At 37.7% G+C, this 16,715-nt stretch overlaps 1 protein-coding gene across 2 annotated transcripts in view; it reads right to left on the reverse strand.

Moving 5' to 3' along the window:
• Positions 1 to 3,578, reverse strand: part of LOC127435326 (PHD finger protein 21B-like) — a 111,842-nt gene extending 108,264 nt beyond the window's left edge. For both annotated transcript variants that reach the window (XM_051688733.1, XM_051688732.1), the window contains exon 1: positions 3,210 to 3,578. In XM_051688733.1, coding sequence (XP_051544693.1) covers positions 3,210 to 3,263 — 54 coding nt within the window. In that variant the 5' untranslated portion in view covers positions 3,264 to 3,578. The remainder of the gene's footprint in view (positions 1 to 3,209) is intronic.
• Between the last annotated feature and the right edge of the window lie 13,137 nt (positions 3,579 to 16,715).

Below are 16,715 nucleotides of genomic sequence, written 5' to 3' on the forward strand. Positions count from 1 at the left end.
ACTATACATTGTGATCAGTTGAATGCCACTTTGGTGAATTAAAGTACCAATTTCCTTCTGAAACAGCAAAATCTGTACATTATTCCAAACTTTTGGCAGCCAGTGTTATATATATATACATTTATATATATATATATATATATATATATATATATATATATATATATATATATATATATACATAAACTACTTCTATGCATGTTTTCATTGTAAATGCATTATAAAGGTATAATACACACTGTTATCTGTTATATCTTTTCATAATTGTAACTGCAATTAAAATGATCTAAAGCAACAGAATTCTAGAACATAAAGTATCACAGAAGTGCAACTGGGTTAAATAAACTAAAACGCTACTACACTGAAATATCAAATAAGCTAAAGAGCAGTACTTTAACGCAACATGTTACAAGAAAGTAACCTCCCGAAACATGTCCACCTACTCAAAATGGATGCTATTTTTGCCATCAATTCCCATTACACAGTTTAAGGTCCCCAAAAAATGTCCTATATGTAAATATAACAATTAATACAATTCTAGAAAATTTTGTCACAACTTCATTGCGTTCTATCAATTTAAATTTGTAAAATGGAAGTTTACTTAATCCATTTGAGTTAGGACTACATAAATACTTTTTGCTATACTTTTTGAATACTTTTGTTAAGTTTACATTGATGAAATTGATTCCCATTTCCTAGCATGCTTTGCATGGGACACGATAAAGAGCGTAAATGTTTAAATTAAATGTGATTTTGTGTGATTTTGTGAAGATGAATATAAAGAGAGATGCTTGTTAAGGCCCTGGTATACTTCGTTTTTACTGACCGCGTTGCCTTTCTGAGTATACTTTTCTGACTGCAAATGAATAGGAATGCATTCGACACATAGGCACTACAACTGCTATGGGCAGCACATGTGCAGCCGGCATATACAGACGAGGACCACGTCCGCCGGTCAAGAAAATCTGGGCAGCGCGCGGCTGTGCTGAAGATGAAATATGCGTCATGAAATTGATTGCTGGCTTCACTGAGCAATTGCTGTACTAACCATAGCATAGTTACTGAACTACACTCTGTAGTGCTTCCAGCCAGCATGTATTTAGCACGCTAACATTCACTTTCCCTGGTTAGTACATGAAAAAATAAAAGAGATTTATTTGAGTTATATTGACATGTCTCATTTTGTTGGGTTTACCCAATTCAATTAGGTTCTTTCTACATAAATTGTTTGCGTTGAGATTACATGGTAATTTTAAGTAAAGAAAGCTCATTTCAAACCACTGTTGGACCACTGTCCACAACTGAATCAAGTTCAGCCAAAGATGCATTGTATTTTGGTGTTTTTATCGAGCATCTCAATACATTACTTTATGTATTTAATGTGTTATACTCTTTAAAGCTGTAAGTTTAGCACTTTAACCATTAATAATTATGAGAACAGATCATAAGGTGTATTCTAAGGCCTACAGAGGCTTGATGGAGAGTGTGTAGTGTCTTGTGTGATGCTGACTAGTGTTTTCTCCTCCCATCCCCCTCTTCAGAATGGCCATGAATGAGGCCCTCCCCCCAGCCAGAAACTCTGCAGACTTTTGCTCCATGTTAGGAAGAAACCAACACCCCTTCAGCACAAAATGGAAGCTTCCACTATCAGAATGAAGCACTACACCAAAAAAACCCTCACAACAAACAGCAAACACGCACAGTGAACATAAAGACACACTGATAAACATACTGATGGGTAGAATACAGCATTGGTCATGTGAAACACGTTTAAATGCAGGAGTGCGGCGCTGTCCGAGGTGCTGAAGGAAAAACTCATTGTGACAGACTCTTTCGCTTGTGACTGTAATAAACGACTCATGGTTGAGCTCCATTTGAGCACATTAGAGATGACCTTGCGTTTGATTCGCGAGTGTAAAAAAGTGCAAGTGAACTGCAGCGATCGAATCACATGCTACCACGTCGTCACGTGACCAACTAAAGGAACAAAACCCCTCACGAAGACTGTCAATAAAGTATCACAGAAGTGCAACGCGATTAAATCAGCTAAAAAGCTACGAAACGGAAATATCAAATAAGCTAAAGAGCAATACTTTAACGCAACATGTTACAAGAAAGTAACTGAAAGTTCCTTCACAAACTCCCCGAAACGTGTCGACCTACTCCAAATGGACGCTATGTTTGCCAACAACTGGCTTTACACCGTTTAAAGTCCCAAGACCATTTTCTGTGTAAGTACAGCAATTGATATCCGAGGCCATTACCTATTTACAACAGTTTTGAAACAGTTTGTGGGGGATTTTTCCTCAAATGTCTTGACATAATCACAATAGATAGCACACAAACATCACCAGATGTATTTTTTATTTTGTTTGCTCGTCTTCAATACGTCTATAAGACGTTTGCTCTCGGATGTCAATCAGATATTCAGCAGATGTCTTTGAGATGTTTAGCAGATGTTGATCAGGTTGTGATGCTTTCCAGATGAAAAGATCTTAAACAGACATCTCAGAGATGTGTTATGTGGGTTAGAGTAGTTCGGGCTGTTTTACTGCTCTGTCATGCCTTTTATGTAGCTGTGTCTTAAACTGTCCGCCCTACAATTGAACATATATGTTCAGTGCGATTCTTGCCTCACTAAAAACCAACATAGCTAATGTATACTTTCAGAACTTGATCAAACACGTCGCGTTATTCGGCAAAGTCACGCTAAGGACAAAAGCGAAGCAAACAACCGTAAGAACTGTGAAGTAGATTGACGCCGATAAAGTTTGTCGCCCAATGTAAATGCCCCACTCTTCGACCCTAAAAAAGCAATAAAAAGCATTACCTGTGGGTCTTGCTTCATCTGTGCAACTAGTTTGTGAACGGAGGAAAAGAAGTGTTTCAAGTTACGATGTGAGGGAGGAACAAAGCGGCGAGCAGCGACTCAGTTTGAGCCTCATAAATATTCAAGTCTCGTCCCGATCGCTCCACAAACCCGCCGCATTATTAGTCCAAATCACGAAAAACACCCCGCGCCCGAGAAAGTGCATCAAACAGAATAGGGACAGTCTTCGCTCCAAGTGATTGTGGCGTCATAAAGGCGAAAGAATGTTGCCGTAACATGACTCGAAACGGTTCCGAATTCTATCCAAACTGAAGCGTTCGAGCGCGGCGTCGCGTCAAAAGCCCGAGAAAGCGGTGAGGATAATGCCATTTTTATTTACCTGATGACATTGGACTTCTACTTTCAGTGACTCTTGAAGGCCTTGCAGCTCCATGTTCCCACTTCAGAAGCACTTTCCCTCCACTTTCGACTCGATCCGCGTTATTTGTGGCGTAATACAAATATTCTGAAAGCAACAATAACAGTCGCAAGAACTACTCAGGCTGCAAGCAAGTTGTCGCTTCTTTACTGGCCGTGAGACTCGTCACCCACTTTACGCCAGTGTAAACAAAAGTGCTCCAAAGACGAGCAAAAGATTTCAGCACTCGGATAGATCCGCTCCAAAAACGAGCCCGCGAAGGCGTACCCGAGCCGGTCGAAACAAACAGCTTTATTTGTGCGCCTTTGAGTTGAAAAATGCGGGACTATATTTTATCCGAGTGCGCGGCCTGATTTCACTTTGCTTCGAGGAAAAGTTGCGCTTCGGTTGTCAGCGCTAATTCCGAGAGTTCCCGGATGGAGCAGTGAAAGAACAGAACTCTCCCTTCCCCTGTCACATGAACGCGCCTCCTCTGTCATGCGCGCTCCCACACATCTCTGTAAAAATAGAATAACTATTGAAAGTTCGTGATGGAGGACAAAGGATTGTACTATTATTCTTCTGACTAAGTTATTTGTACACAAAGTCGTGAAAAATTATGAATCAGAATTGTATTTTAGATCAATGACGAAAAATTGGCTAAATCAATCTTTTATGTATTTGCTGCTCAGTTTGTTATATGGTGGCACATAGTGGCAAGTATTATAATCTGATGTCAAAAAATAAAGTCCTTCTGATGACAATGTAGTTTCAAATTCTGGAGAAAAGTGTAGATAATGATGTAAGGTTTCTTCTTTTACATCTGAAAAATCAAATCTGAATGTGAAGTTTACATTTACACTTAAAAAACATCATTTTACCCTATGAAAACAAACACTGAAAAATGTTTTGTTGGTTTAACTTAATTCAACTGTGGACATTGGTTCCTCTCAATGAAAGAAAGTTTCTTTGATATGAAATTAAAATGTAGGCTCTACTCAAATACTTGTAGCGAAAACCTAAATTAATTTAGTGAAACACTGCTTCACGAAGCTTGGAAACCTTAAATGTTTTGTTTTGAACCAGTGCTTCAGAGTGCATATCAAACTCGCTAAGTACGTGACTTAAGCTAACGAGACTTCATTACGTCATGCTGGTTTGAAACGTTTCAAAATGTTTTGCGGTTTGACGCCAATGGCGATTGATCCCACACCGAACACGTGAATCAGTGTGAACAAGTTAATAAAATCAGATTTGCTGATTTTCAATTCCCTGTCGATCACTTTGAATTATATTGAGTTAAAAGCAAAATGTTGTGTTCATGAGAAAAACACAAATGTGAGAGATTTTTTTATTAAAGCGATTAACTTTCCTTAATAAAAAACAAAACAAAAACAAAACTTAAAGTAATAATTCACCCAAAAATTCTGAAGACATGAATTTAATCACTGGAGTCGTATGAATTACTTTTATGCTGCCTTTATATGCTTTTTTGGGCTTCAGAGTTCTGGCCACCATTCACTTGCATTGGATGGACCTACAGATCTGAGATATTCTTCTAAAAATCTTCGTTTGTGTTCAGCAGAAGAAAGAAAGTCATACACATCTGAGATGGCATGAGGGTGAATAAATTATGAAAGAATGTAAATTTTTCGGTGAACTATTCCTTTAAGCAATCTTAGATTGTGTACGTGCACAGTAAAGCTATTTATTACAGGCAGAGCCGTTTCTAGGCATAGGCGAACTAGGCAGTCGCCTAAAGCAGTTTTTGACTATAAATAAGTAAATAAAGTAAGAAAAATACATTCTCTGAAAAAAAAAAAAAAAAAAAAGCCTAAATATCTTGTGCGGTTTTGCCACTCAAGTTATCTTGTTTTAAGGATTTTTAGATATTTTACAGAAAAACAATATTTAAATTCTCATTAAGAATACATTTCTGCAGTACATCTTTGCCCTAATATCAAAGGTCTTACTTGAGAAAAAAAGTTATGCTCTAACATGAATTTTCTTCATAGAACTCATTATAAAATATATTCACACCTGGTAACAGATGCATGTAAGGCAAAAATAGCATTTTAGCTTAGCATAAAGCTAAATGTTCACATGACAATTTAAACAAGGTTAACAATTTCTGCTGCTCCAAACTTCAAAACCTCACAGTGTACACAACGACATCCTTTTCTAATCGTATGTGGATTCTGTTCCCAGAATGAGGCAGGAAATATATTACTTACAGCTTTCTATATGATGTTAAAGGCTACATTGGTTAGAATTTCTTGTAAAAAAAAATAAATAAATACCCAAACAGCATTAAAAACATTGACAAGGCATGTAATCATGTATTTAATGGATTTATGTTTCATCTGTCAAAACGTTTCTAACTGCTTTTTGTTAAGCTGTAGAAACACGATGTAGTTACTCTATTAAACTCCAAAGGCAAACTTCCTCAATGACATCATATCCACCTTTCACTCACAAACTGTAACGTTGCTGGCTGCTGGCAATGATGAAGACGATGATGAAGATGAGAACCCAAGTGCAGTTTATTTACAAAAGTGAATCCAAAACCCTAACTATAAACGTGAAACAAAACATAAACATGACGATAAACTTGACAAACATAACGTGGCTTGACTTGGCTAGAACAAAACACATCCACATACATTCAACATGGTGAAAGTCTTGGGTGCGGTTCCAAGCAACATAGCAGTATGACAATTACAATAAACATCTGATTTACACATAACACAGTTTACACATCTTGTTACACAACACAATATACAATATACACCTAATAATATACAATATACAGTATACACAAAATAAGAAGACTGTATATAATAAAAATACACTGTACCCCAGTGGAAATAAATATGAAGTGTTGTGTTGACATTCAGCTGTCATTTGATAGTCAGTTGCCAGTGTGTTATTAAGTGAAGTACAAAATGTGAGTCCAGTCTGAGGCTAATAAAGTACAGTGCTGGTATATGTATCATGAGCGATCAAGAGTTCAAAAGTCTGATTGCTTGGGGGGAAGAAGAAGCTGCCATGAAGACCTTACCCCTGCTTCCTCCTTCACAACATACAAGAGACCTGTAACAATTTTATAATCATGAGCAAAATAATTTCACCCTTGACCCCCAAGCTCCAGATTTTTCTTTTAGAGTTTGGAAACTTTTTTAACTTCCAGACTTAAATAAAATTTTATTTAAAAAATGTTTGGTAACAATTTCAAACATAAATGTATTAAGTTAATTTCAAATTTACTAGTTTAGAATTTTCAATAGAGCTGCTTTCCCTTAAGGTTGTATTTGTTAACATTAGTAAATGCATTAGGTATCATGAACTAACAATGAACTATATATATATATATATTTCACAGCCATTTTTATCTTTTAATGTTAATTTATAAAAAATACAGTTATTGCTTGTTAGTTTAGTAGTAGGTCATAACGCAATGACTAATGTTTACATAATACAACCTCTTAGTTAAACAATTTAACAAAGGCTGTAAAACTTGTTCATTGTTAGTTAACTAATGTTAACAAATACAATCTTATTGTAAAGTGTTATCCATATACAACAATATGTTTTCGAATGCCCCATAAACTCTATTTTATTTTCCATGGATGTGTGCTATAATGCAAAGTTTATTATATTCGGTGCTACATCATATATGTACATACTATTTATTCTGTTATTATTCATATATTTTCTTATGATTTATGTTGAGCAGAAAAAGTTAGAAACTTGAAAGGGCAAGTTTTTGTCTTTCTATTTTCTATTTCTAGTCTTTCTATTTATTTATATATATATATATATATATATATATATATATATATATATATATATATATATATATATATTAGAATAAACAGTGATCTATTGTGTATAAAATTTGCTGTGGCTATAGAGATATTGCTGTTGTGCCTTTGTGAATTATAGTTGGTATGTCTAGTTGATTGCTTATTTGTGAAAATAAATAAGTGGGAGTGAGCACAGAGTGTGTTGTAGTGTGACCTGTGAGAATGGTTTTGTAAGGTTATTAGGTTCATGTTTAGACAGCCCCTCCTTTCCCTAAACCTCACTATCACCCCCACATAGCTGATATTAACACAAATCCCTCCAGCTATTACAATGCAAATATCCTGCTGCCTGTTTTACTATTATAAGGGTTTGCACTGTCATGTATATAACTTCATGTGTTTCCTTAACACTAAATACAGTATTTTGTTGCTGTCATCGTTTGCTAACATTAGATCTTGTGTCTGCTGCTGAAAATAAAGTTTATTGAGTTTATATCTGTGAATACCTTGTTCACTCTTGACTATGTGTTAAAGGGATTGTTCATGCAAAAATAGCAGAATGACAGACTCAGTCACCATAACATTTCTTTCTGTGTTCCACAGAGGAAAAAAGTCATAAGGGTTTGGAAAAACATGAGGTTGAGTAAATGATGGCAGAATTGTAATTTTTTGAGTGAACTGTCCCTTTAATATAAGAACTGTTCCCTTAACCAAAACTTTTTGCCTGCATACTGTTTTTTTGCTTTTAAAATTCAATCTTTCCTCACGCTGACCATATTTACTCCACCCTACCCCAGCACCAACCCCCATCCGCCTGCCCTCGCAGCCCTCTTCAGTCCCCCCAAACACAAGTCTCAATGCCTTTGGAGCATTATAGTGTATTGACGTTCTGCACTGCTGCATCATCCAATCAGGAGTTGTGGCATGTGTCTGTAGATAGACACAGGTCAAAATAATGACAGACAATCAGCTTTCAGCAGAGGATGATTGTGATGTGAAAGTTAATGTGATTCAGAGGGGGCATTTACTAACAATTTACTGGCTGGAACCCCCGTCTGCTGGATGAAAATTAAAAAACAGCACACTGATTGTTGAGACATGGGGAAAAAAAGAACAAAAAAATTATAAAAGTTTATGTACCAAATAATTATTTTAGATTAGTCTGTTAAATTAAATTATGTTTTGATGTAACCTCCTGCTTCTTCCACTTAATACTTAAAGGGATAGTTCACCCAAAAATGAAAATTCTCTCATCATTTACTCTCCCTCATGCCATCCCAGATGTGTATGACTTTCTTCAGCAGAACACAAATGAAGATTTGAAGAATATCTCAGCACTGTAGGTCCTCACAATGCAAGTAAATGGCATTGGGTACCAACATTTTGAAGCTCCAAAATGCACAAAAAGGCAGAATAAAAGTAACCCCTAAGACTCCAGTGATTAAACTCATGTCTTCAGAAGCGATATGATAGATGTGGGTGAGAAACAGATCAGTATTTAAGTCCTTTTTTACTATCAACTCCACTTTCACTTTTACATTTTTCCAATTTGCATTCTCTGTGCATATTGCCACCTACTGGGCAGGGAGGAAAATTTATAATAAAAAAAAAAAAAGGACTTTAATATTGATCTGTTTCTGACCCACACTTATCGTATCACTTCTGAAGATATAGATGTAACACAGTCTTATGGATTACTTCTATGCTCCCTTTTATGTGAATTTTGGAGCTTCAAAAGATTGGTATCCATTCGCTTGCATTGTGTGGATTTTAATTTTTGTGTGAACTACTCCTTTAAGTTAAAATGAATACAATTATCTAAAATCCTAAACAATTTATTTACCATCATGATTGTGATACAGAAAATATAAGAACAATTTCCTGAAATTATAAAACACTATACAACTCACCAGAGCCTGTGTGACCTTGTTGACCTCACAGCAGGTGAAAAGTGGACATTCAGATTTGATGGTGTTGACCTGTATTTTTTTTTTTTTTTTTTCCTCTTCCTTTTTATCAGGATATACATTTATATATAAAAGGAATATTTTATTTCCTTAAGTGTAATATATATTTCAGTTTATATGAAGTATTAAATTATGGTCTCAGGACAGATGGTTTATGGGAAAGTGAGTGATAATGTCATCATTTAGATAAAAATAAAATCAAATGATTTTTTTGTTAAGAACATTCTAGTGATCTTTCCTGATTATTGTAATTTCAAAGTGGAAATGTTGCTATTTTTAAAACTATATAAAAAAGGAAAAGTTGTGGAACATGTCTCAAGAGTCAGTGAGATGTAAAACTAATGCACCAATTCAGTTCTTTAACCCATGTAAAAGACATGATCAAGAGATTGCAAAATAAAGAGCCATGGGACTGTAACTTTTACTGCTCAGTCAGTGGTGTATTGGTGACTGTAGAGGTGGGCATAGTGTGAATTTATCACCCCAAAACACGTACACACCTGGTCTGTAAAAGCAATATACTGTATATGCAAACTCTGTAAAAACATTGCCAGGATTTTACAAGATTTAACAGTAATTTCTTACAATAAAATATTGTTTTCAATATTTTACTGTAAAATCGATGCAGGCTAGGTCATTTTCTGTCACAACACAACAAATTACTGTGAAAAAAAGATATTTGAATATCGCACTGTGTAACCAGTCCTGCCAACCAGCTCCAAGCGGGATTTGAACTGGCATCTTCAGAATTGGAGGTGGGCGTGCTAACAAGGAGGCTAAAGGCTACAGTCTTTAGCATCAGTCGCTAGTGTGCCTCTGGAGGCCAGGGGAGTGAGGTTTATAAAACACTGCACAGCTATCATGTACCAGCTGGCTCCCATAACACTCACCCCCCTAAACCTCACTCCCATCCGGGTCATGGCACCACTGTGACCGGTCCTGCCAATCAGCTCCGAGTGGGATTTGAGCCGGGGTTTCTAGCATGGGAGGCGGGATTTGTCAGTTTAGTGATAGACTTTATGTCATACCATTATGTATAAACTACACCATATGATGCATTTGAAAGTAAAGAAATAATATAATTTTAAATGAATGTTGAGGAAGGGATGTTTGCAAAGCTAGGCTATAATATATTTGATTTTATCGCTCATTAACTTTCTATCATGAGTTGTCAATCAGGTAAGATATCAAGATATCAACACTCAGCAAACAAATCTTTGTTAACAATTAACAAACACTGTATATAGGGGGCCTGGGTAGCTCAGCGAGTAAAGACACTGACTACCACCCCTGGAGTCACGAGTTTGAATCCAGGGCGTGCTGAGTGACTCCAACCAGGTCTCTTAGCAACCAATTGGCCCAGTTGATACTTGAGTAGAAGTAATGCTAGGGAGGGTAGAGTCACATGGGGTAACCTCCTCATGGTCACTATAATGTGTGGTTCTCACTCTCGGTGGGGTGCGTGGTGAGTTGGAGAATAGCGTGGATGCCACGGAGAATAACGTGAAGCCTCCACACACACTACGTCTCCGCGGTAATGTGCTCAACAAGCCATGTGATAAAATGCGTGGATTGACGGTCTCAGACGCGGAGGCAACTGAGATTTGTCCTCCGCCACTATGTCACTATGTCACTATGCCACCATGAGGACTTAGAGTGCATTGGGAATTGGGCAATCCAAATTGGGAAGAAAAGGGGAGAAAAAATAAATAAAAATGGGGAAATGGGGGAAATGGGGCAGTGGGCGAGAGGGAAATTCATTAGAACAAGAAGAGGGACGGTAAATCTGGCTAATGCTAACTTGCTAAACTCCAAAAAAAAAAAAGATCAGATGAATATAAAATGAAAAAGAAGGGATATGATCAGGCAAGGAGCCGCGTAAACATCGGAGAGGCTTTCCAATGGTGGACAGACCTGCGAGAGCTGAAAGGCCTGAAGACGGATGCGGAGGTTGCTCTGTTTCTGCTTGATAGGTGGGTAACATTAGTTTTGCTATGTTTCACAGAACCAAAATATGCTGTTGTTGTGATGTTAGCTATAGTAGCAGGAGAGTTGTGAGTGTCGCTGTCTGGAGCTGGTGTGCTGGCTCTGGGAAACCGTCTCGTCCTCTCTGCATGTTATCTTTGCAACAGCAACTGTAGCAACAGTTTGCTAAGCAACTACCTAGCTAATGTTATTTACATTACTTGCTGTGTTGTTGTTCACTCTATATTATGGTATTTGTCCGTACAACGTTTGCAAAGGTTTTTATAGCCACGACGGCCTAAAAACACAAGTTTGCTAACACAGTGGGATTATTTGGGGGGCAGAGCTTCTGGAGTACTGAAGGGAGGGGTGTGTTTGTTTGGCTGTTGAGATCAAATATCAACAGTCTTTCTCAGGAATCGCTTACTCCACCTTTAATAGGCTTAATTAAGTGTTCTTTTTATGACTAGTTAAATGGGTTAAATTTCCCCATTTAAATGAATAACCTAATATTGTCAGGGGTGTAAAAATTACTCAGAAATTATACTTAAGTGAAAGTATGGATACTGACAGAAAATTTTACTCAATTAAAAGTCCAAGTATCTAGTCAAAAGCATACTTGAGTAGAAGTAAAAAAGTATTCACATTCACATTACTTAAGTATTAAAAAGTAAAAAGTAACTTTTTGCCTAGAGAGGATGTTGTTAAATTTTGATGTTTTTTGTTTTGTTTTGTTTTTGTCGCCTTTTTACTGTCTCCAACAACAGTCATATTTCTCCACCAGTGGAAATTTGCAACCTGGTCATATAATCATGATTCAATAACTACATTTTTGCAAAATTGTGTTTATGTGGCTCATTGTGGCAGTTTCCAGGTGAAATGAACACTAGAGGTGCTAAAACAACAATGACTTTTATCCCCTTTTCACTCAAATCACGGGTAAAACGGCAGATTATCAGTACATAAACACTTACTTTTCACTCTGTTCCTCACACAGTGCTATTTTATGACATATGAACACTTTTACTATAGTGCAATTAACATTTGCATTACATAACCAATTACATTTACAAGCTTATTTCAGTGTAATCAAATTGCGCGGTAGCTCAATTATAGTGTCTTTAAACACGCAGAATGTGCATGGGTCTGGAATTATATGTACTAATTAGTGGGTCCATTCGGTGGCAACACTCACATTTGAGCCATTGCTGTCACGAAGAAGATGTAATTGCTGGTAAAAAACGAATGTGGAAACAACAACAGTGGATGTGCATGTCAAAAGCGCGTCTGTGAAGAGATCAGGAGTTAATTGCATTTGTATAACTTGAGTCTGAAGAATATAAAGATATCTTTATGTCTAAACTCCTGAAAAGAAATAATCCAGTATCTCATAGCAGTCATAGCGCGCATGCGGCAACCGCATGTGTGTGCACGCATGGTCAAATGAAGTATACTTTGAAAGGCTAGTGTTTGACTGTACGCAGACTGTAAGCATTCAGGTAAAAACAAAAGTATACTTTGGGCTACAGGACGGAAATCAAAACAGTGTTCCTTCACTTATTTCTTTGCAAGCTAGCCAGAGATCAAAATGAATGTGACATCCACAGGTTTCTTTAAAGGTGCACTCAGTAACTTTTGTGTTTATGTCATCTTGGACCTACAGTGACACCTAGCGGCGTGGATCCAGCATCATTCAAAATCTTTAGTTTTTAGATACAGTTGCCATTGTAGAAAATCACTATACACAGTCAGCCATGATTAATTTAATCCAAGAGTGAAAGTGTCCAGGCCGTTACTGAGATTGAATGGTATTTGGCTGGTCATGTGATTCTAACATGACAGTACCCATGTGCGGACCCTCTCCATGTAGAATAAAACAGCTTTTATAAGATTACTGATATGACTGGAGTCTTCATTTTAATGTGAGTGGTCATGGTTTTACACCTATGTTTCAAAATTACTATTCATTTGTAAAAGAGTAAAATAATTTATGAGGAAAAAATGACTGAGTGCACCTTTAAGTTAATATAAGACATCTTAAGGACCTTTTGAAGACCATGTACTTTTTTATATGCCCAGAAAATCTCCCATGCTGTGTCTCATTTGGCTGGTCTTAAAAAAGTCTTAGAAAGTCTTTATTTGTTCTTTGTTAAATGAATGCTGCAAAAAGTCTTAAAAACGTTTTAATGTAATAGTATTGAATGTTGTAAGAGAGAATACAATGGTGATTGATTTCTTACAACATTTAATGTTGTTACAGTATGTATTTAAGGCTTTTGGCACTAGCTAAAGACTTTTGTAGGTCCTAATTAAAAAAAATAAAAATAAATAAAAATGGAGACGTTTTAAGATTTTTTTAAGACCTGCAGAAACCATGAAGGCACACTGCGGCCGATTTTCGGAACATGAACATTCACACCGACTTGGGTGGCAAAACACTTTCCCATGTGATCATGTTGCTTCAGTAACACTTTACATTAATGTTCCCTTTGTTAAGGCTTCATAAATGGGTTCATTAATGACTAATAAGTCATTCATAAATGCATTTCAAATCATTGATATGCAGTTATAACAATATGATTAAAAAGGCTACCTGTATGCAAATAGTGAGTTTTTTAACTTAACCTGTTATAAATGCTTAATAAATACACTTTGCAAAATGTCCTAATTCATGATTTTTATCACAATGCATATAACATAGACTATTATAGTGATTTTAAAATGAGGGATTATGTCATTTTGTTACAGTTTGTGAGATATGTGTTATATCTCACTTGTGTTGTCACGCTGATGCCAAATGAACATAAAAAAGAAGTTGAATTTCAAGTTTGTTTATTGTCATGTGTGCAGGGTAGCAAGTTACATTGTTCAATGAAATTCTTACTAAGTATATCCACCAGCATTAATAGAAAATAAGTGCATATCAATGATTTATAATGCATTTGTAAATACATTTTATATTATTCATTAATGAACTCCTTTATAATGCCTTAACAAAGGGAACATTTATGTAAACTGTTACTTTTATTTCCCTTACAGGAATAATTGTGTAGCTATATTCTTGTGAGTCAACTGACCATAGAGTAACAAACATAAGAATGATGAATTAACATGGTAACTACTCAGCAGAATGTAATTATGGCTCATACTGTATCTGCCCATTACTCATATTAATTCACACTCTCATCTTATTAAAAGCACCCAAACTGTTTTACATTTTCAGCTGCAGTATTACTTAACATTTGGCCATGCCTTTCTATTTATTCAGCATACTTAAACATTACCTTGGTGTTGTTCAGGCTAAAGTGAATGTGGCAGATACAGAAAATACAGACATACAGAGAGCAATGTCATGCTACACACACAACCTGAGACTGAAAATTCATATTTTTTAGCTGTTTTCCCATAAATGCAAGTCTGCTAAAACATTTTTTTATTTTTTTTTTTTAATATGCTGGAGTACACTAGCATAAAGATGTTTGAGAGCGCACAGTCCTGTCCTGAAGAGCCCTTTAACTTTAACAGCAGGAAACTGAGTTTCCTGGAATAGATGTGAGTGTCACTTGAGCTCAGCTCTTACTGAAAGCATCACAGCAGAGACCCGAGCAGATCTGATCACACTGGAACCTTCCTCTGCCAAACATCATCTTTAAATCTGTTAATGTCAGCCATAAAGGAATAGTTCCCTAGAATGAAAACTCATCATTTACTTACCATCAAGTTATTCCAAACCTGTATGACTTTCTTGCTTTTGCGGAACACAAAGGTGAATTTCTGAAGAATATCCTGGCCTCTCTTTTCCATATATTGAATGTGATTGGGGACTGGGGCTGTCAAGCTTTAAAATGACACCAAAAATAAAAAGCACCATAAAAGTATCATAAAGTAGTCCAAATGACTCAGCACTATAATACAAGTCTTCTAGAGCCATACAATATTTTTGCGTGAGGAACTGACTTTTAACCAAAATTTAGGCTGTTATTCACTGAAAAACTTGACTTCTGCCGTAGCTCTCCTTGGTGCGTTCATGAGAGAAGTAGCAATGTCAGATTCATGAATACTTTTAAGCTGGTCATTTTGGGCCACCAGTTAGGAACGACTGGTCTAGACACTGAATAAATAGTTCCCTATCGATTCAGTTCACTTGATATTGCAATGAATGCTATAGGGAGATTCCTTTTCCACGAAAGTTGAAGCCCTGGTATCATAACGGCAATCATAAGATTGGCAATAATGTTTGAGCCCCACCCCTATAGGCGCACATTTTCTCTATATACGCGGTCGCTCAAAAAACATTTCTTCAGAATTTTCTTCCTTCAAGACCAACATCGTCTCGTCTTGACTACGCATCTGGACCAACCCTCTCTTCGCCGTCGACGGACACCCATCAGCAGATGGGATTCCCTGCAGATGCATCAGGACGTTCTTTGCCTGAATCTCAGTGCCTGCAGCGAAAGATTCAGCCACCCCCTAGTGTTATGGCAAAGAAGTCTCTCCACCTCACCACCGGATCGGGTTCTTCGCTCAGCGAGACATCTACCCGCAGCATCCAGGCAGGAGCTGTATCCGTTGATGTATATATGTAATATTCCATCCAAGTGACGTAAAACACTATATAAAAGAGCTGCTTGTTTGTACGCATCTTTTTAAAGATGTCATATCGCAAGTGTTCCTGTGAGCGACACATCACATGTCAGACCAACATGAGAGCTGCGTTCGCAGCCTGGGCTGCACCCATGCTGAAGAAGCTCTCATGGGGACAGACTGCCCTCACTGTGAGGACATGAGTCTCAAGACGCTCCACTCTAGGGTCACCCTTGTTCTGAGGGACGATTCCGCCTCTCGCTGCCTCCCGACCGCTTTCTCTGTGTTAAGTCTCGAGAGACCACATGAGGAAGCATGGCGGGGCCGCAAGATAGGAGATGGAAGAACCCGAGGAGGATTGCGCAAGCCCCACGAGCCCCTCGATCTTCCCACGCAGTGTCTTGGCCAATGCAATATGCACGTGACTACCTCCAGCCCTCTATGAATGAGCAGGGTGTTGTCGTATTCGGCAGGTCTGACGATGATAATGATGCCGTGTGCCTTGCAGCATCAGAGAATGGTCCATTCCCATCAATAGACCGTGGTCTGGAAAGCAGTGTCGTTCTTCCCTGAGGTTCACACGGAGCTTACTGAGACCTGGTGCACGCCCTACTCTGCACGCACCATCCTCAGGCATATTTTAGCTTCTTTGTACTGTGATGCAAGTAGCGCTGTCAGTCCCCAGTGGGACAAATCCCCCTGGAAGTATATAGGAATCTAGAGCTCCTGCCTTTATCTATTATGTTTCGACTCGCCCTTCTCGCTACCTTGCATAGTTTGAATAGCATGCGTACCGCGTAGCAGCTGTTCGACGCGCGCTGAAGGCTGAAAAAGGCTCTTTCTTCCTCTCAAACCAAACTCATTTGCCATGATAACTGCAGGTGATTGGTGTCTATTGTTAGCTCGCTCGAGCCTTTATACTATTAGCGCTGTGCATGGATGTGTGACATGCTCTGAGGGAGAAGCTGCCATCTGATAAGTGGCAGCTATCTGTTTCGCGATCGCGTGGTGCACTTCCGGGCATCTCAGAGAAAAATCAACCCACAGTCCACACAAAATGCTCCTGTCTTATAAACGGCAGCTCCCCTCAACACATGTGCAAAATTTGGCGCCCACCCGCGCATTACACGGTTGCATGGCTCACGTTACCGAGCATTTCTCAGTGT

This window comes from Myxocyprinus asiaticus, chromosome 45 (assembly GCF_019703515.2).
Source record: "Myxocyprinus asiaticus isolate MX2 ecotype Aquarium Trade chromosome 45, UBuf_Myxa_2, whole genome shotgun sequence".
Lineage (NCBI taxonomy): Eukaryota > Metazoa > Chordata > Actinopteri > Cypriniformes > Catostomidae > Myxocyprinus > Myxocyprinus asiaticus.